This window comes from Phodopus roborovskii, unplaced genomic scaffold, assembly GCF_943737965.1.
Source record: "Phodopus roborovskii unplaced genomic scaffold, PHOROB, whole genome shotgun sequence".
NCBI classification, from domain to species: Eukaryota; Metazoa; Chordata; class Mammalia; order Rodentia; family Cricetidae; genus Phodopus; species Phodopus roborovskii.
This window is the reverse complement of record NW_026125052.1, coordinates 29041154-29062733: the sequence shown is the minus strand read 5'-3', so window position 1 is coordinate 29062733 and position 21580 is coordinate 29041154. Positions and strand designations below refer to the sequence as shown.

Here is a 21580-nt window from a genome sequence, read left to right as displayed (position 1 = left end):
GGAAGACACATCAAACTTCATTTACATGGAGGGTGGTCGAAGTCCAGGGTAGATGCAGTGATTCAGCTGGCATGCTCTTACGGAACTGTCCTGCAAGACGCATGGCGCACAGCAGACATGTGCTGAACACGTCCCCTGGAAGATCAGCCAGTGAGTGCTCTGAGCCACTGGATCACCTCTCCAGACCCTATGTGCATCTTTCCTCTCTCCTAGGTGGCCTCCTTATTTCTATTTATTCATTTTGAGATGGGTTATTACAGTGTAGTCTTAGCCATTCTATAATTTGCTAAACTGACTAGGCTGGCCTTGAACTGACAGATATCTGTCCCCCTCAACCTCCTGAGTCTGAGTTCCTGGATTAAAGACATGAGCCAATATGCATGTCCTGAACACTTCCTTTATGAATCTTCTCCCCCACCCCCTTCTTTTGGTTCTCTATGGCTTTTTCATAATAGAAGAAAAAAAAATCTAAAGGCTGGCAAGAGTGGCTGGGTGTGTGTGTGTGTGTGTGTGTGTGTGTGTGTGTGCACATGTGGAGGTCAAAGGTCAATGCAGGTATCTTCCTCAACTGCTCTCCAACTTATTTTTTGAGACAAGGTCTCTCAGTGAACCTGGCGCTAAACTGGCTGGCCAGCAAGTCTCTCTGCTAGTATTATTGGCAAACACAGCCATGCTGGGCCTTTCACATCAGTGCTGGGAACCTGAACCAACTCTTCCCGGACAAGCACTTTACTGAGAGAGCCATCTTCACAGCCCTGTAAGAACCATCCTATTCTCCCTTATCAAGGAAGGTGTTTCCTGGGAACAGAGCAAGAACTGAGGTCCTTCCTCGGGCTTAGCAGCAAGCACCTTCACCCACTGAGCTATCTCCCTGGCCCTAAGTGTCTGTTCTGGGAGACTCCCTAGTGGCTCCTGATTCTCCCGAGACACCTCCGTGATGCTCAGGGCTGTTCTGAGGCTGCAGTGACCCTGAGAGGGTCCCAGCTTGCAGCATGGAGCTTAGCTGTCCTTGTCTGGCAGGGGCTTAAGCTGTTGGCTCTTCCCACACTGTGCCTCTTTAGATTCCCTCCTCCTGCCCCTGCTACAGCTCAAGGCCATTTCCCCACTGGGCTGCTGGCACCAACCCTTGTTCCTAGCCTTCCCCTCCCCTTTACAGTTCCAGCTCCTGACTTTGACTCACTGCAGATGAGAACTTTGGGCCTGCAATTTGTAGAGAATACCCATATTTGGAGTCTCTGGGGGAAGCTCTCATGTACCCAACCTGCTGATGCCTATGGAATTTGGGGCACAATGAGATTGACATCACATTAGGCTAATTTTGAGGGTTTTAAATCATATTTGCCTTTGCTAACTCCCATTCCCTTTATTGTTATTTGTTTAATGCTTTTTTCTTTTCGGAGACAGGAGTTTTGCTCTGTATCTTAGGTTGGCCCCTAACACACTTCTGCAGCCCAGGCTAACCCTGAAATTTACAGCAACCTCCTTGTCCCCACCTTGGGAATGCTGGGATTTATAGGCGTGTGCCACCACACCAAGCTTCCATTTTGGTTTCAGTTTTTTTTTTTTTTTTTTTTTTAAATTTCTTGGTTTTAATTCATTCTTTGAGAATTACAGACATTTGTGTGACATGTTTTTTTTTTAAATAAACAACTCTAGAGATCATATTAGGTAAGGAAAAGCATACAGCTACACAAATACATCCACATAAACACACAAAGACATACATACATACATACAGACACACACACACACACACACACACACACACACACACACACACACACACAGCCAAATGGAAAGAGCTGGAGACTGGTTTGTTGTTTTTAAACAGCTATTTTCTTTTATTCTTGTGTGTGAGCTTTTTGTGTACAGGTATGTGTATGTGCACAGTATTTTATGCCTGGTACCCACAGAGGCCAGAAGAAGGTGATGAATCCCATAGACCTGGAGTTATACACAATCCTTAGCTTCCATATAGTGCTGAGAACTGAACCTTGTCTCCTGGAAAAAAGACAAGTGATTTTAACTGATGAGCCATCTCTCCAGTCCCTGGGTAGAACATCTTGGTAGGGAGACCTGAAATATCCCCTGTTAGCACATATATAGTGGCTCACAACTGTCTGCTGCCCTATCTCCAGGGGATCCATTGTCCTCTTCTGGTTCCTTTGGGCACCAGGAATGCATGTAGTGCCCCGACATACATCCAGGTGGACACACACAACAAACTAAAAATGACCAAACTCTTAAAAATGAGTTGGCATTATTTTGCTGGAAGAGGGAACCTGTCTAGGCTCCAGTCAGTAGCCTCCCATCCCCTGCTCATGCAGGCAGTCATGACTGAACTCAGTGGGCCACAGAACAAAACACAAACAAACCCCATGAATATAGGAGGGGGATTGGAGAAGAAGGAGAAGAAGAAGGAGAAGAAGAAAAGGATTTAGTGGGAGTAGAAGTTGGGCAGGAGTGATGCAAGTGGAAATACAATACGCTATATACACATGAAACTGAGAAAGAATAATGAATAAGCAAGAGCAGCAACAAAAGAATTGTCATGATTATTCTGCTTCATAGATGAAACCCAGAGGGGACAATGATTCCACAACACGCTCAAGGGCACACTCTTTAGCCAATGACAGAAATGGGGGCGGGGCTGGCTCAGTGGGTAAAGGTGCTTGCTGCCAAGCTTGATGACCTGAGTTTGATCCCAAGCCCAGCGTGGTAGAAGGAGAGAGCTGACTCCCACAACTTGTCCTCTAGTGTCATGTGTGCACACAGTAGATAAATAAATAAAATTATAAAACGACGGAGACAGGATTTAAGTTGGCATGACTCTGGCATCTATGCCTTGAGTGGTGGCCTTGCTTCTGAATTAGGTGAACACTTGATAGCTTAAGTAGTGCTTAAGGAAGTCAGAACATCAAGTCTGGAGGGATAGTGGTACTCTGGATTTCAGGAGGAGGCCTAAAGTCAACTGCTGAGGTAATTGTTGAGAGAGACAGTGTTCATCTCTGCTCCTTGAGTGGGGGCACTTACAGCCTCAAAGTTGATAGCCACAGCAAAGGGTAGCTATGGAGATCAAGGAAGTGTGCTAACTAAGAAATGGGGTGGGTAAAACAGGGATTTTTCTGGGCTGGGTTGTCACAGCAATTGGCTTTCCTGAAGGTTCACCATGAAATCCTGATCTCATTAAGGGCAGGCTTCTGTGGTGGATCTGTCCAATCTCTGAAGTGGCTCTTGCTCATCTTCCTCTTTTTTTAAACTGGGAAGTAGCTTAGACTGAGAAGGAAGTAGATGAGAGGAAAACAGACAGAACTTGAGCAAGGAGGCGGTTGCCAGGGCTCTGTTACACACATCTGGGTCAGAGCTGCCGCCAGGAGACTGCACCCATCGAGTCAGGAACATGTGGCTGTGCCCAGCTCTGCTCCTTCTCTGCCTGCGAGGTGAGTGGGGCTACCAGTCTGTGAACCTGATTTTGCAGAGGGTGGGGGAGAGTAGGAATCCTGGGTTCAAGCCAGAATCGAGGTGTCAGCAGAAGGGCAGGGAACACACCCATTCACTCATCTCTTTTTCTATCTGTATACTCCAAAATCCATCCAGGAACTCTATTAACCTGTATTGAGTAGCAACTGCATGCCTGGATTGTTCTGGCTCTTTTAACTATAAACAAGTTCCTCAGTCAAGGGAATTCTATTTGGATGAGACAACCAATTAATTTTACCCAAGTGTGGGCCCTGCTACAACACACAGCATCCATGTAGAAATAGACTATGTCAGGGACTCCCAGCTTTTCTCTCAGAGGAATGGAGGCTTCGTTGAGGCTTCATGGAAGTCAGTCTTGAAGGATGAATAGCTGTCAATCAGAAAAGCAATAACTTATATTGAGTGTAGATGGAGATCTTAACGGCTGTAGAGAGTGCAGACTCAGCAGCGATGGTCTTAATGTTTAGTTTAAAGAGGTTGGAAAGGTGTGTAAGACATAATGCACAGATAAGTGTGAAAGTGTGCACCTGCAGTCATAGCATGAAGGAGGTTGAGGCAGGAGGCTTGCAGGTTGTAGGCCTGCCTTGGTTGCACAGTGAGAGCTCCCCTTTAAAAAAAAAAAAATCTTAAAAAGATACTTAGACCAAGCATGGTGGTACACGCCTTTAATCCCAGTACTTGGGAGGTAAGGGCAGGGTGGATCTTGGTGATCGAAAGACTAGACTGATTTGCATAGTGAGACCCCATCTTAAAAAACAAACAAAAACGGAGACATTTTCCTGTGGGAAATAGTTGAGGATGAAAATTAGAGAATCATCCTTGCAGATGGTTGGGGTTTTTTGTTTGTTTGTTTGTTTGTTTTGTTTTTTAATGGACCCTCACAGAATGTAGAACTTAAAGACTAGGATTTAAAGGGAGGAGACCAGCTGAGTGGCTCTGATCACACATAGCTTGCTTTTCTTTTCTCTTTTTAATTATGTGTGTGCATGTGCGCGTATGTATGTGGTTGTGGGTGGAAATGAGAGGTCAGAAGCTAGTTCTGTAGAATCCATTCTCTTCACTTTTATAGGGATTCTTTGTTTTGTTTTGTTTCTTTTCACATTTCCAACAGATTTATTTTCAAAGGGATGGCCTAAGGGAGAAAAACAAAAACAAACACAAAAACAAAAAACAAAAACCAGGGTACAGAAGTATGGACTAGAAAATAAATACAAAATGTAAGCTGTTTTACTAATTATTTTATAACCATAAACTCGTACAGAGGATGACGCCCTGTACAAAACACAACAGATTTGAACGAGGTTTTCCCTTAGCAAGGCAGAAGAGTCAGTCTTTGGTGTTTGGAATTTAGGATGCAGTCCTTGTTTTTGGATGGATCGCTGGGTGTTTGGCATAGTCCACGATTTTAATCAGATTTGAACAGAAGAATGGCCACCTGACCCAGGTAGAAGTAGATGAAGTGTTTGGTTTCACGTGTCACATGACTACCGAAGTTCCGACCCACAATGCTGTGCCAGGTGGGGTCGTACTTCTTGTCTAACTCCTTCTTGATAGGGGTCGCAATATCTTTTCTATGTTGTACTTCTCCAATGCCTGAGTAGCGCACTCCACAGAGTCCTGTTGCATCTCTTCGGACATGTCTGCATTTTTGGTCACCGCCTTCTGGTTGCTGTGGAGCTGGAGCCAGCCGGCTGCTGCCAGCTCCAGAGGAAGGTTCTGGCCCCGCTCAGGCAGCAGAGGAGAGCCGGTCGCTACTGAAGCCATGGCACATCTCCTTTATAGGGATTCTTAAAACCTAACTATGATGGCCAGGGTTGCACAGCAAACCACTGAGACATCTTGAAGTCCCCAAAACATAGTTTTCTCATGAATGAAGCGAGAAGAGACAGGATGATCTCCAAGATCTCTCACCAGGAGTTGCATCCCACACCTGCAGTCTCGGTGCTTGGGAGGCAGAGCCAGGAGGATCAGAGGCTTAAGGACATCCTTAGCTATGTAGCTAGTTGCAGGCCAGCTGTGGCTACATGACAGCCTGGTTTAAAACAACAAAACAATATCTAGGTCTTTAGGCTAGTAAGACAATTAGATGCATAGTATCACACACTGCCCTGAGTGAAGGTGATGATGATGGTGGTGATGACGGTGGTTAGGATGGTGAAGATGATCATGGTGATGATGATGATGTACTCTTAATTCTGAAATTACTGGAGTAGATTTTAGAAACAACCATGATCGCAGCTGCCTTGTCCCAGCCCTCAGGCAATGACTATGGGCTTTTCCCTTCTCTACAGTAAATGGCAGCTTAAAGTCAGCTATGATGCGGATATTGACACCGGAAGCAGTTTCCCCTCCCTTCTCCCTCCTAGTACCTCCCCCTACATCCCCACTGCCCACCCCCAACCCTTTTGTGCACGGTGAATATATGTTGCTCTCATTAGTTGATAATAAAAGCTGCTTTGATCTATAGCAAGGCAGAATACAGCTAGGCAGGAAAGCCAAACTGAATACAGGGAGAAAGAAGGGTGAAGTCGAGAGAGACACAAGCCAACGAGATGCCGGCGGACTGGTAAAAGCCATGGCCACGTGCCAAAACGTAGATTAATAGAAATGACTGAACTTAAATGTTAGAGCTAGCTAGTAATAAGCCTGAACTATAGGCCAATCAGTTTGTAATTAATATTAAGCCTCTGAATGATTATTTAGAAGTGGTTGAAAGACTGGGAGGGACAGAGAAAACTCCTCTTGCAACTCCTCAGTTTCTATTCAGAAAAGGGCGGGTCTCCTATGGGTAGCAGAAGAGCATGGTATAAGAAGTTGCGGTAAGACTAAGCACCTCACCTTGTATTAAGGCTGGGCAAGGCGACCCAGTATAAGGAACAGGGTCTCAAAAGCCAGCAAAAGAGTCAGAGTCAATCCCTGCTCCCACTGTTAGGAGTCCCACAAGACCAAGCTACACAACTATAACACACATATGCAGAGGGCCCAGGTCAGTCCCAAGTAGGTTCCCTGGTTGTTGGTTGAGTCTCTGAGAGCTCCTATGAGCCAGGTTAGTTGATTCTGTGGGTTTTCTTGTGATGTCTTTGGCCCCTCAGGCTCCTACAATCCTTCCTCCCTCTCTTCAGTAGGATTCCCTGAGCTCAGCCTAATGATTGGCTGTGGGTCTCTGCATCTGTTTCCATCAGTTGCCGCTGGAAAGCCCTCTGATGACAACTGGGCTAGGATCCAATCTATGAGTATAACAGAATATCATTAGGCATCATTACATGGACATTCTATTTTTCTCCAGTTCTATTTGGTTCTATCCCAGGTCTCTGGGCCATCCAGCTTCTGGATCCTTGCAGTCCAGGCAGAAGCCGAAACTTCTATTCACTGTGTATTTTATACTCCACTCTTTCAAGTTAGTAATGTTATTAGAATTTCATTTGATTGACCCTGATGACTGCACACACTTATGAGTTACAATCTGTTATTTTGATGTATGTATACATTTTGCATTGTTCAAATTACTTAGCAAAATATAAATGAGCCAGGCAGTGGTAGTGCACACTAAAGTGTGGTAAATAAGAGTCTGGGAAACAATAGGCTGATGGATGTTTATTTGAGGTGAAATTACTTACACCAGAAACAGATGACTGCCGGCAGGTTCCCATTCCAAGGATGCCTCTGGATGCTCTCTGTCTCTGACCAGGAAGTAAGAGAGAGAGCTGGGGTCCAGGACCCCAGACCTAGTCCCCCCAGGTCACACCTGCCACTGTCCCCACGCTCCAATAGGCAGGGTGGATGTCTCACTACAGAATACCTTTAATCCCAGCACTTGGGAGGCAGAGGCAGGCAGTAGGTGGTATCATTGGGACTGGCAATGCCATTTTAGCCTATGAGCCATTTGTGACCTAGGCAGAGAAGGCAACAATGTCTCCATTTTACAGACACACAGTAAGAGGCAACTAAAGGAATCCCCCTCCTCCATACAGTGGAACAGTGGGGACTTCCTCCTGAACCCTGTATTAGGCACACATCACACCCGAACACCTGTTTTCACAGAGAGGTCCTTTGTTAAGCGGGGAAGAAAAGTTAGGGGAGACAGCGGCAGATGACCTTGCGGGTGTATATTTTAGAGGAGAAGGGAAGGTTGGTGTCCAAATATCCTAAGGTGTGATGGTAAAGGAGACAGAGGGTGAGGGGGAAGGGGAAGGGGACAAGGGAGAGGGGAAAGAGGTGTTTGTCCTGGAGGGACAAATGACTGCCTTTGGAGAGAAGGGAGGAAGACATGAGCCAAAGGTGGCTTAAAAGGGAAAGGGGGAAACCCACGTTAGCATGAGGTGTTGAGTTTTAATTGGGCATGTTAATTAGGTGAACCAAAAGGGATTTTTGATTGCTGGCTGTTGGAAACCAACAGTCTGCTGACCCCGCCCCCTAACGATGGGTGGGACATTGCCAGGGGACTCAGTTACTGGGGAGTTGCCCTTTTAAAGCAAGCGCCCTTTCTCTCTCTCTCTCTCTCTCTCTCTCTCTCTCTCTCTCTCTCTCTCTCTCTCTCCTGCTTTCAGTTGGCCACCAGCTACCCCCTTCTTCTCCTCTCTCCTCTTCTGTTCCGGGTGCCTCTATGCCTCTATGTCTCTTCCCTTCCCCCTCACTTCCTTTCTAAATAAACTCCCCATTTAAGCTCTATCTGCCTGGTGTGTTATTCCCTCTGCCTCGGTCACCCTCACCTGCTGTGGAACCTGCTATGCTCTCCCACGTGGCCCCTTACCTTGAGACCACATTCACTTGGGACCCTCACTCGGGACCCCACCCCCTTCGCCAGCTTTTATTCTTATAACTGTAACAAAGGAACAACACTGGCCCTCAGTGCTTTGATAGCAGGACCTTGGTAGTCAACCTCAAGAGGAGAAAGTGAACAAATAAGAGGGCAGACCTTGGGGGGGGGTCCCTTTAGGAATGTGATCTAATGGCTTTCAGCAAGGCAGAGGGAGTGGGGGAGAAGGGCCAGGACTGTCAGAGCCACATGCTTGAGTGGTCTAGTGTCCTTTCAGCAACTACAAGGCAGAACTGAAAATGTAGCCTAGATCCATCTCCCCCACTGAGCTCACCACTGGCTATGGAAGTGTCTAGAACCAAGACAAGCTTGTATGTCCAAGAAATAGCCCAGGATGCTTCCTGCTGGTCTGTTACAATGTACCAGTTTTCTCTCTGTTGTAACAAAACACGTGGCAAGAATCCATTTAAGGGAGGAAGTGCTTATTTGGGATTGTAGTTCAAGGGAATAAGGCTCATCGAAACAATTAATAGGCCTAAAGATACCTTTTTTTTTTCTTGTTTATTCAAGACAGGGTTTCTCTAAGAAACCAGTTTCTTGGGCAATGTGAGGAAAGGAATAAAGCCATCCAAGGGCATGCATGCACATTCAGGCCTTAAGCCTTGGCCATTGCTACTTTAATACTAAATATCTATATATAAGATGAATGGGAACTCTATGACAGCAGCTTCTATAGCAAATACTGATTTTCCAGAATGTTCTCATCCCTGGTGAGGGGCTCTAGGACAATGGGGTTCCACTGCCTTCTCTTGTTCCTATAATTTCCCTTTCTTTCTATACTGCCCATGTACCCCTACAGTCACGGTTTACCCCAGTGAATCTATGGGTTGGCCCCTTTCTTCTTCCAAGGATATGTCAGCACTGAACCTGAGCCACGTGGGTGGTGCTGGATGCTGGTGTTTGTATCCACTCCAGTGTGTGTAATTATTCTCCATCCTCAAAACAGAGTAAAAAAACTACCGCTAAGTGCAGTCTCTTGAGACTGAATAGGAGACTCTGTAGTTAAGAGCACTTGTTGTTCTTACAGAGGACCCAGACTTGGCTCCTAGATCCCACATGGAGGCTCACAATCATCTGTAACTGTAGCTCTAGGGGTCTTCTTCTGACCTTTGTGGGTGTGCATGCCACACACATAAAATAAAGTATATATATAAAAAAAAGTCTCTCCTGGCAATGGTGGTACACATCTTTAGTCCCAGCACTGGAGAGGCAAAGGCAGGGGAATTCTGGGAGTTCAAGGCCAGCCTGGCCTACAAAGTGAATTTCAGGACAGCCAGGGCTGTTACACAGAGAAACCCTGTCTCAAAAACAAACAAGAAAACAAACAAACAAAAACCCATCCAATATTCAATATACATATTTTGTCTCTCATGTCAAGACATAACCTGGAAAAGTATTTTGCACAATATGAAGTAACTTATGGCAGGGAAAACAGCCTGGTCATGATAATGGAGTAAATCAGTTTTTTGTTTGTTTGTTTTGAGATGGTCTGTTATGTAGCTTAGGTTGGCTTGAAATTCTCTATGTAGATGAGGCTGATTTCAAACTCAAAATTTCCCTGCCTCAGCCTCTTGGATTGAAGGAAGCTTTCATCACATGTAATTTAGAAGTTGGATTTTTAAAGAACAAGTTTGACTTGCAGAAGATTCCAGAATGCAGAGGCTTGAGTGCAAAGGAAGTGATTTTCATACACTCTAACTTTGTGCCAGCCTTGACTTCTCTTCACCAGTCCCTAAAGCCCGGGTCCCTGTGTGGTCACTTGGTGTCTAGTCTCCACTGGGAACAGGTTTCTACTTGTCTCTCCACCACAGCCTCTAGGCCATTTGGCTTGGATTCCCAAGTGCAAATGTCCCTGCTGATCCTCTTCCTGAATCTCCCCAAGCCTCAGGAAAAGTTATTCCCGGGCCCACTGGAAAGGAGATAGACTCAGACTTATGTTTTGCAGGTTGTTTATCCCTGACGGCCCCCAGCTCTGTGTCTGGCTATGTGGGAGGCACTGTTCATGTGCAGTGCCAGTACGGAAAATCATACAAGGACAATGTTAAATACTGGTGTCGAGGAAATCACGACACGGGATGTAAAACTGTTGTGGAAATCAATAGGAGGGGGGAAGAAAAGAAGAATGGCCGAGTGTCCGTCAGAGACCACACTGAGAACTTCTCCATGACTGTGACCATGGAGAACCTCAGCGAAGATGACGCTGGATCTTACTGGTGCAAGATCCAGACTATCTTTATTTTGGATTCGTGGTCACGTGACCCAGCAGTCCTTGTTAGAGTGCATGTTTACCCAGGTAAGATATCCTGGCTCCAGCCACAGAGCTTTTAGGGAGTGTCCGTGCTTGGGAAATGGGGGCAGGAATTGTCCTGAAGCGTGCCTCTGAGTATTGTCTTCATTGTGGCCATAGGAAGGGGGTTGAGGTATAGGTCACACAAACCACCTGAAACCTGATGTCTCTAGGAGGAGTCAAGAGACAATCTATTTCCTCCTCAGTGGGAGTGAAAGTGAACTTTAAATGTTCCCATGTGAAGGATGCTTGAGAACCCTCCATGGTCTATGGGAGGATCCTTGGGCCACAAGTGAGCTGTGTCCCTTCACACTGCCTCTCATGGACGTCTCACCAAGTGGGGGAGGGGGACGGTGACGACACTCTCGGGAAGAGACAGATGGGGATGAGAAGAAAGTCTGAGATGACATATTGGCCACTCTTTTGGCAGGAAGCCTCCTTCAGCCCCTGAGAGCCTCACCCAGGATGTGGTTGAGGTTTGGCTTAAAGCTGTGGATGTATGGTTCTGTGTGACATCAGATGCTCATTTAGTGAAGGTTTGGGACCAAGCGGTGACCTGATTGATGTGTATCTTTATCTCCAACAGCCACAACTTCCATGGAGACCACACTCCCAGCTACAGCTCCCACCCTCCTGATAGTGAATACTGGACACCTGAGGATTAGCATCAGTGAGATGCTCCTCTTCCAGCTATGGTAAGGGTCCAGGGAACAAGAGACTCAGGAGCTGTAGGCTTATGGGGGTCGACAGCGTCACCCATGTTGAGGAAACCTTATGATTGAGTGAGTGATATTTCCTCCCGCTCTGATCTCAGTGTCCACATTCTCCAAGCCTGCATGTGGATTTCAGGTATGGAGGAGGGGTTCTAGGGACAAAGGCTTGGGGCAGACTCTGTGCTTGGTAGATTCACAGACCCTTCCCATTCCCACCTCTCTTTCCTATCCTTTCCCACTGGGCTCTGGACTTGGTGACCTAGCTCTGTGCCTCTTTCAAATGACATTGTTGAAGGCAATGGAGGTGACTCGGTGGATAAAGGTGTTTGCCACCAGATCTAACAACCTTTGTTCGATCTCTGAGCCCCACAATAAACAAATAAATGTAAAGGTCTTTGTTCAGCTGTTATTCTTGCTCCCAAGGAGCAGGCTCAGCTCTTGGCTGAAGTTCACATTCATTCTTCCTTCTCTCCCACAGGGACTCAGAAAGGGCTTTATGCCTGTGCTATGTCAGATCTGCTTCACCACCAACAAAGTCAGTTAATAACTGGGTGACAGTAGGTAGCTCTAGACCATGCTTCTAGAAAACTGCATCTATATAGAGCTCTCTCCTCTTTTCACCAATCACCTCTCCTTAACAAGAGATGGGGAGGGGGAAGGGAGGAACCACAAGGGCAGGCTTCCTTGAGTCATTTCCTAGTTTGTGTCTGGATCATTCAGGCTTTTGGAAAAAGCCATTAGGAAATGTGGGATGAGACAGATGGGTCCTGGGACCTCCCTTGAACTCATTCTCCATCTTCACATGCCCACAGGTCCCTGCTCAGCAGCATCCATTTCCAGGTCCTGGTCTTCCTGAAGCTGCCCCTGTTTCTAAGCATGCTCTGTGCTGTCTTCTGGGTGAACAGGATTCAGAATATTCCTGGGGGGAATTCAGGGTGAACTGCCCAAGAGCTGTGAAGTGAATTATCCCAGGAATGCCCTGGGAGGGACTCAGACCTACAGAATGAGTGAGACACACACTGGACTCTGGATTGACTCTGCATGGAGACATCGGTGCCTGGATTCTTGACTTTACTATGCCAATCTCAAGGGAGAGAACTGACTATCTGAAACTCTTAGATATCAGACTCCCATGGGGTCTTCAGCATAAAAGGGGGAACAAGGCAGGGAATAATGAATGGAACACACCTTTAATACCAGCACTGGAGAGGCAAAGGCTGGTGGGTCTCTGTGAGCTTGAGGCCAGCCTGGTTTACATAATGAGTTCCAGACAGCTAGGGCTACATAATGAGATTGTCTCAAGCATCCCCCCAAAGGAGCAAGACTTTCTTGGGCTCCCTTGGGCCCTGTGTTGGAGGTCTCCCTTTCCTTTCTCCAGATTTCTTGGTTTGTGCTCTTACTTGCTCCAAAGGGTAAGAATCCTCTAGAATGTCCTTGAACATGAGACCCTTGATCTCTGTGACACAAAAATCATCTTATGTCATTGTCTCTGATGGCAACAATAACCTCCTTCCTACAGAGAAGAGGTTCCCTCAGGAACATGTCCTTCATAGACTTGGATCTCAGGCCATGTCTCCTCTTCTAGAACAATCCCAGAGGATTTGGCTTCTGGCAGAGCATCTTCTCTGCCCATTCTCCCAAATACACAGCATTCTTTTACCTCATCTGATTATTTTAGCTCACTATGATCTCGAAGCCTCCTAATGTCCCCATGACCAGAGAGCATGTGTCAGAGTTCAGCATTTGCTTGCCTGGGCTGACAATAGCCAATCAGCTTGAAAGTACAGTTCTGTGGTTGTTTGGATCAGCAGTAGAGAAAGAGGTGGTGAGTGCCCATGATGCCACTCTGTATTTCCTAACCCAGGGTCTCCTGTGCATAGTGTTAATGGAGGGTCCATCTTTGTTCACTCAAGAAACTGGCTGAGTCCACTTTGGGGATAAAGACAGATATTCAAAGACAGATGACAAGGAGATGTCACATCATCTGGGCATCCATTGAACATCCTGAGTTCAGAAAAAGACCTGCTTGCTAAATGCTTGCAATTTTCTTCCTTGATGTTCTTTGCAAGGGGACCTCACAGGGTTGGCTACAAGCATCATCATCTCCATCCAAGCCAGGCATTGAGGCCAGACTTCTCTCTGCACCCTCAGGTTCATGCCTGCTTTGAACTAGTAATGCCCATTTCCTCAGAGAGGACATGTTTATAGGAGCATCATAAGTGAGTGTGAAGACACAGGGAGTAACTCTCACAAGGATAGTTCTTAGGCTCTATCCACAGACATAGTTTCTTATGGTGAGGCATGTCTGTCAGTCCAACATAGTGAAGCTTTTCTTCTAGCACTTCAGATGGAGTGTGTGGATTCAGCATCAACTCTTGCCTACATTTTCACCTGAACACTGGATATAGTTGAGTGTACTAAGATCCTGGATATAATATAGGAGAGTTTACCTAGCTGGTGGTGTGTCATCTTCAAGGATGAGTCGGAGAGTGGAGGGTCTAAGTCTGTGAGATGAGAGTCACTGATGGGTATGGGAAAGAAAAGGGCAGGCTTGGATGCTACAGAACCTAGCTTTTCTGTTTGTGACTGCATTAACAGACAGAGGTGTTGACTAGGAGTTAGAGGTGTGGGCTAGCAGAATGTGGAGGGCTGGAGAGGAAGAAATGGGGAGAGAGTAACTGGTGCCCAGGGGTAGGTGAAAATTACCAGTGAGCTTTCAGAACCAAGAACAGAGCTCCGGAGAGGAGGTGAAGCTCCTGAGGTACGAGTTCAGGACCAAGGACAGAGACTGCGGTGAGGAGGAGATGCTAAGGTAAGAATTCAGGACCAAGGACAGAGATCACGGAGCCTCTTCCGCACAGGAGCCACTGAATTTGACACACATAGTTACTGGAACTTCAAGAGACCTTGTGCCTAGAATGTAGAATCTCATGAACTCCTCCTCTAACTTCCTCTAGCGTGGAGCACTCTATGTATGTAGTGCGAGGTTAAAAAAAAAAAAAGTCGGCACAATATTGTGAGCTGTATTGTAGCCCTTACTCAATTCTCAACAGTTTCACATGTATTCATTTACATGCATGTTTAATTATGCACTGTAGTCCCACATGTACATCCATGTAATGACCATCATCCATCATGGTCAAAACAGAATCTCTCCATCACCACAAAACCTTCTTCATCCAGACTGCCCCATGACTGCCCGCTAGAGACCCTGATATGCTCTACAACTCTGGTTTTGTCACTTTGAGAATATTCTGGAATTGGAAGCATTCCAGTGTCATATTTTGAGATCAGCCCTCCCCCACCTTAGTAAGTTACAGTGCCTCTGGTATCCATAAAAGCAGATGTACTTAGAAATAATTCATTCCTCTTTGTTAATGGGTATTATTCCATTGTATAACAGAATAAATTCACAACGGTTTGTTTAACTACTTGTTTACTGGGGTGTTGGGGTCATTTCCATTACAAATAAAACTGTTACCCATGGTCAAATATATTTTCTTTTTTTTTTTTAAATTATAAACTGTTTGGCCTATTGCTCAGGCTTATTACTAACAAACTCTTTCAACTTAAATTAACTCAATTCTTATCTATGTTTAGCCACATGGTTTGGCACCTTTTCTCAGTAAGTTGTTCTCATCTTGCTTCCTCTGTGTCTGGCTGGCGACTGCATCTCTGCCTTTCCTCTTCCCAGAATTCTCCTAGTCTGGTAGCCCTGCCTATACTTCCTGCCTGACTACTGGCCAATCAGTGTTTTATTAGCCAATATGAGTGACAAATCTTTACAGTGAACAAGAGCATTATACCACATCATACATTTTCTTTTCAATATACATATTTTATTTTGTATGACTATTCATTTTTTTCTCCAGTATGTATGCTTGCACGGATACTAGATATATAAGGAGTATATGTCTAGTTTTATAATAATAACACAATTATTCCAGCATGCTAATGTTATCTTATTTTCGCATCAGTAAGGGATGAAAGATCCAGTTTGACTATTAACATTATTTCTTTTAAATGATTTAGATTTATTTTATGCCAACAGTGCTTAGCCTGCATTTGTATCTGTGCACTGTGTGTATGCATGCCTGGTGCATCTGGTGGTCAGGAGAGGGCGTCAGATTCCTTGGAACTCGAGTTATGGATGACTGTGAGTCCATGTAGATCCTGGGAGCCAAATATGGGTCCTTTGCAAGAGCAGCAAGCACTCTTACTTTTCTTCTTTACATACATTACATCCCAACCACAGTTTCTCCTACCTCCATTCCCCCAACTCCCCCATCCTCTCTCTCCTAGATCCACTCCTCCTCCGTTTCCCTTAAAAAAGAGAGAGAAAGGGCCTCCCAAGGATATCAATCGGACAGCATAACAAATTACAGTAAGACAGGCACAAACTGGTCTGGATGAGGTGACACAGTAGGAGGAAAGGGTCCCAATCACGGGCAAAAGAATCAGGGACACCCGCCACTCCCAATCTTTTGAGGGATCTCCATAGTGATTTCCAAAGTGGCTGTACAAATTTGTACTCCCACCAGCAATAGAGGAGTGTTCCCTTTCCTCCACATCCTTGCCAGCAGGAGCTGCCAATTGTGGGTTTGTTTGTTTTTATCTTCGCCATTCTGATAGGTGTAAGATGGCATCTCAAAGTACTTTTGATTTTTATTTCCCTGATGGCAAAGGATGTCGAACATTTCTTTGCGTGTTTCTCAGCCACTTGAGAATTCTCTGTCTAGATCTGTACCCTATTTTTAACTGGACTATTTGGTTTGTTGATGTCTACTTTCCTGAGTTCTTTATCTATTTTGGATATTAGCCCTCTGTCAGATGTGGAGTTTGGTAAAAAAAAATATTTTCCCATTATGTAGGTTGCCATTCTGTCCTATTGACAGTGTCCCTTGCCTTATAGAAGCTTTTCAGTTTCATGAGGTCCCATTTATTAATTGTTGATCTTAGTGCCTAAACTATTGAACAGCTATGGAGAGAGTGGATAGCATGTCTTGTTCCTGAATTCAGTGTAATTGCTTTGAGTTTCTTGCCATTTAATTTGATGTTGGCTATATGTTTGCTGTAAATTGTCTTTATTATATTTAGATATGTTCCTGTGACCCTAATCTCTCCAAGGCTTTTATTATGAAAGGGTGTTGGATTTTTGTCAAAGTCTTTTCAGCATCTAATGAGATGATCATGGGCTTTTTTTCTTTCAGTTTGTTTATATAGTAAATCACACTGACTGATTTGTGTGTGTGTGTGTGTGTGTGTGTGTGTGTGTGTGTATTGAACCTTCCCTGCTTCTCTGGGATGAAGCCTATATGATTTGTGGTGGATAATCTTTTTTGATGTGTTCTTGAATTTAAAAGAGTTGCCATGGTGTCTCTTCACAATAAAAACTCTAAGACAAATATTTTTGCATCTATGTTCATGGTATAAGTTGGGCTATAATTTTCTCTCTTTGTTGAATCTTTGTGTGGTTTGGGTAGCAGGGTGGCTGTGGTTTCTTGTTATGAGTAGGTTTTTCCCACCGCTCTGGTCCCATGGCCATGCCAGCCCCAAATAACACACAGAGACATTATATTAGATATAAAGCTGTAGGCCAATTACTAGTTTCTTATAGGCTAGCTCTGTCTTAATTATTAACCCATTCCTATTAACCTAAGTATTTCCACGTGGTCTCATCTTACCAGAGAGAGAGGCTGGCGTTCTTCTCTCTCTGTCTTCCATCGTGGTTCTCCTCCCTACTCCTTCCTCTCTCCTCCAAGTCCTCTAGTCCCACCTATCTTGCTTTCCTATTGGCCAACAGTGCTGTATTCATTAACCAATAAGAGAAACATATTTACAGAATGACATCTCCCATCAGTCTCTTAAGATGAATTTGGCATTGTTCTTTCTGTTTCTATTTTGTGGAATAATTTGAGGAATATTGGTGTTAGCTCTTCTTGGAAAATTTAGTAAAAGTCTGCACTAAATCTCTCTGACTCTGTTCTATTTTTGGATGAGAGACTTTTAAAAACTGCTTCCTTAGGGGTTATAGTCTATTTAAATTGTTTCTCTAATCTTGATCTAACTTTGGTAAGCAGCATCTATTGAGAAAAGTATCAATTTCTTTTAGATTTTCCAATTTTTGTGACATACAGGTTTTTAAAATATGACCTAATGATTCTTTAGATTTCCTCAGTTACCATTGTTATGTCCCTTTTTTACTTCAGATTTTGTTAATTTGTATTGTCTCTTTGGGTCTTCTAGTTAGTTTGGATAAGTTTTTTTCTATCTTGTTGATTTTCTCAAAGGACCAACTCTTTGTTTCATTGATTTTCTGTATTGTTCCCTTTGTTTTTCTTTTATTGATTTCAGCCCTCAGTTTGGTCATTTCCTGCTGTTCAGTCCTCTTGAGTGAGCTCGCTTCTTTTTGTTCTAGAGCTTTCAGGTGTGCTGTTAAGTTGCTTAGTGTGAGATTGTTAGCACAGCTTTCATTGTGCCCCATAAATTTGGGTATGTTGTGCATTCATTTTTATTGAATTGTAGGAAGTCTTTAATTTCTCTCTTTACTTCTGCCCTGACCCAGTTATCATTCAGTAGAGAGTTGTTCAGTTTCCATGAGTTTGTAATCATTCTGTTGTTTCTGTCGTTAAGATCCAGCTTTAACCAATGGTGGTCTGATAGATGCATTAATCTGTTCAGACTTGCTTCATGACTGAGGATGTGGTCAATTTTGGAGAAAGTTCCTGAGGTTCTGAAAAGAAAGTGTATTGTTTTGTGTTTGGGTAAAATGTTCTGTAGATATGTTAGGTCCATTGATTCATAATGTCTGTTAGCACCAGTATTTCTCTGTTTAGTTTTTTTCTGTATGTTCTGTCCATTGGTGATAGTGGGGTACTGAAGTCTCCCACTATCAATGTGTGAGGCTCCTTATGTGACTCAAACTTTAGTAGTGCTTCCTTTACAAATGTAGGTACCTTGTGTTTGGTGCGTGAAGTTAAGAATTGAAAGATCATCTTGGTGGATTTTTCCTTTGATGAGTATGAAGGGTCCTTCCCCATCTCTTGATTAATTTTAGTTTAAAGTCTTGTTTGTTATATTAGAATGGCTACACCAGCATGTTTGTTAGATCCATTGGCTTGGAAAAATTTTTCCCAACCCTTTACTCTGAGGTAATCCCTATCTTTGATGTTTAGGTGTATTTCATGTATGCAGTAGAACGATGGATCTCCTGTTTTTACAACCATTTTGTTAGTCTGTGTCTTTTTATTGAGGAATTGAGTCCATTGACATTGAAAGATATCAATGGCTAATGATTATGTCTATTTCCATGTTCTGTTTCTGTGGTAAAGCAGAGAGTCTCTGTACCAGTTGAGGGCCTAGAATAGGGCAACTAGAAGGGCACAGGCTGGAAATAGGGTCAGGGGGTGCCAAGATAGTAAATGAGTGGGGGATTTGGCAGAAGGGCAGCTTACCCGGACTTCTCTCTGCCTGCTTGGTCTTTGGTAGAGCAGGAGTCTCCATCCCATTGAGGCCTGGGGCACAGCAACTGGGGTTTGGAACTGGGGATAGTGTTGGGGGGACGCCAAGATAGTGAGAGAGTTGGGGAGTTTGGCAGGCCGAACAGCTTATCTGGACTTCTCCCAGTCTGCAAGCAAGCAGTCTTAACTACTGAACCATCTCCCTGGCTAAACATTTTAAACTTTGATGACACTTGATGCATCAGTTTTTGTTTTAAAAGTTATGCTTTTGGTGTTGTGTATTGTGTAAGAAATTGTTAGTTGTCTTTTATTTGTTCCAACTTTTAGAAAGTTTTAAAGTATCTATCTGCTATTTATTTAGTTCTCCCCACCTCCTGTGTGTGTGTGTGTGTGTGTGTGTGTGTGTGTGTGTGTGTGTGGTGCGTTTTATGTGTGTGCACTCACATGGGCATGCAGAGGCCATAGGAGGGTGTGAGCTGTCCTGCTCTATCAGTCTCCATCTTATTCCCTTGAGACAGGGTCTCTCCCTGAACTGGAGCTTGCCACTTTTTGGCTAGGCTGGTAGTCAACAGGCCTGAGTTTTGTAGCTTTTTATTTAACATTTGAGCTCATGAATTGCGATTTATTTTGGATTTCTTGCTCAGTGTCTTCTTGTTCAGAGACAGTTCTAGGCATTTAGCTTCCTCGTTTGGATAGCTGAATGTTTCCACAGTGTCCGCTAAGTTCACTATCTTTCCAGCATTGCTTTTATACTTCTTTTCTGTCAAAACCAACAACAAACAAAACAGTCAAACACATTTGAGTGGGAGAAGTGTGACATCACCTGGAGCCCATGGAGAGATGAAGCCACCAAAAGATGGGTTCTGAACCAAAAACAGAACACCCACAGTAAAACTTTCACAGAGAAAAATTGCCCTTGAATTAATGTGGGCAAAACAGAACGTGCTGTCAGTCTCTGCAGAACCTCAGATGCTAGTCTGTGACTTCTGCCTAGAGGATGGAGGCTTCAGAGCTGTGGCTGTATCCTGGGACCATATGGTGTCCCAGCAGGCATGGTGACTGACCAACTAAGGTGCCCAGATGGCCCACGGGGATGAGGTGGGGACCAGTCAGCGGGGCAGGTCCAGATACTCTGCCTGTCTTGTCACTGGGCTCACAGGGTCACACCTTCAGGTCCTTTTCTATATATAAATGATGATTTTTACTTTTTGTGCATGGAAGTTGATAAAAACCATTGAGGGTTCTATTAAAACTGAACATTTCAATTGAAAGGCATACTAAGTATACTTATTAAGTGCTAGTTTCTAAAATACAGTTTTAAAACATCCCAACATATAATCTCACTTCAAAGGATTTAAGACTAAGTATACATGTTACGGGTATCAAGGCAGGATTATAAATTATCATAGTTATCATCGTCACCATCATCTTCAAGTTTTCTTTTCAGCGCTGACTCACTGGCTCATTTTGTGATACCATATTAGCAGTAATAAGAATGTTTTTGGACACCATTAATGACATATTAATCAGAGCATTCTGAACTGCTGATGTTTCAGGAATTAAAGCTGTCACAGTAGGGGACTGAGAAGTGGGTATCTGTACCATAACCCGTTGTCCTATGAGGGACACTGGAGTGCCTACTTCAGTTGAGACAGTTTAGTTGGAGTTGGAGTGCCTAGCGTGGGAGTGTTTGATCTGCTAGAAACCGAACCAACATTTCACCATGGAATTGTCATTCTTCCTGCAGTAGATGCCTTATTTTGTAAAGACTTTAGCCTATAGTTTGGGGCAGTTAAGTGATATCTATCAGGTGGCAATCAAAGACCTGAATATGGCTTGATTAACAGCGAACGAGCTTGATTTCTTTGTTTAGCAATAATAAATCTCCTATGGGAGAAGTGAAAGATTGGTTGGCATGGCACTGGACTGCCAATCACATACCATCTGCATCAACAGTAGCTTTCTTAGCATGGCCTGAATACATTTTAGCGTCATGTAGAATTGTGGTGATATACCAAAAGGCAAATTTCCATGTCTGATTTATAACTCCTGGCTTGAGTTCTGTAATCCCCATGTCCTCTAGGATTTGTTCCATCATCTGGGCATGCTCTTGGGAGAAGCCATTTTGCCAAACTCCATGGTATCCAGTGATGAGACTTCTTGAACCAAATCACCCACATGAACGCACTTCAGTCCTGATTTGGTTGCAAGCTTTTTGCTAGCGTGTTTTTTTTTTTTTTTTTGTTTTTGTTTTTGTTTTCCAACCCCTGGTGTACCAGTGAGCAGGATGTTTGGAGTGTTCATAGTCCTCCCCCAAAAGCAATCTGCTCATGAACCCAAAGGGCTCTCCATGGAGGAGCCAGAGAGCCTTGTTCTTATAACGAACGATGAGACGGTCCTAGGTTAATATCCTTTTCTGTAGCAGTTTAATGTCCTGGCTGCATATTCTTTAAAACTCCCATTACTCATCGGGATCAAGCTTCCTTCCTTTCCTTGAGTCTGAGATGTCTTCAGCCAGTAGATGGCAGTGTGGATCCAGGATGAGCTCCCTAAGTATTTTAGGGATCTCAGCCTAGAGTTTTTAGAACCTGCCACCATTCAGGGTTAGTTGCCCCTCTTCATTCAAACTTCTCTGTGCACACCCTCACACTGTTAGGCTGACACTGAAGATTAACCATCATAGGCATTCCCCTTATCTGCCTGTCTGTCTCCCCATCCCATCCCTGCCAAACTCTGTGTGTGTGTTTGTGTCTGCATCTCTGTGTGTCTGCTTAGAAACGTCCTCCCATGAATTTGATATCAGACATACTGTACCTACATCTAT

At 44.3% G+C, this 21580-nt stretch overlaps 1 protein-coding gene and 2 pseudogenes across 1 annotated transcript; 1 reads left to right on the top strand and 2 right to left on the bottom strand.

The window, feature by feature from the left end:
- Positions 1-3330: 3330 nt before the first annotated feature.
- On the top strand, positions 3331-14792 carry Cd300e (CD300e molecule). The gene is made up of 4 exons (XM_051180110.1): positions 3331-3440; positions 10242-10589; positions 11170-11278; positions 12109-14792. The coding sequence occupies exons 1-4, from the start codon at positions 3401-3403 to the stop codon at positions 12233-12235; spliced, it is 624 nt and encodes a 207-aa protein (XP_051036067.1). The 5' UTR covers positions 3331-3400; the 3' UTR covers positions 12236-14792.
- LOC127218986 (dynein light chain 1, cytoplasmic-like) lies at positions 4584-5722 on the bottom strand (annotated as a pseudogene).
- A 5357-nt stretch (positions 14793-20149) lies between the features above and the next one.
- LOC127221530 (transcription initiation factor TFIID subunit 9-like) lies at positions 20150-20895 on the bottom strand (annotated as a pseudogene).
- Between the last annotated feature and the right edge of the window lie 685 nt (positions 20896-21580).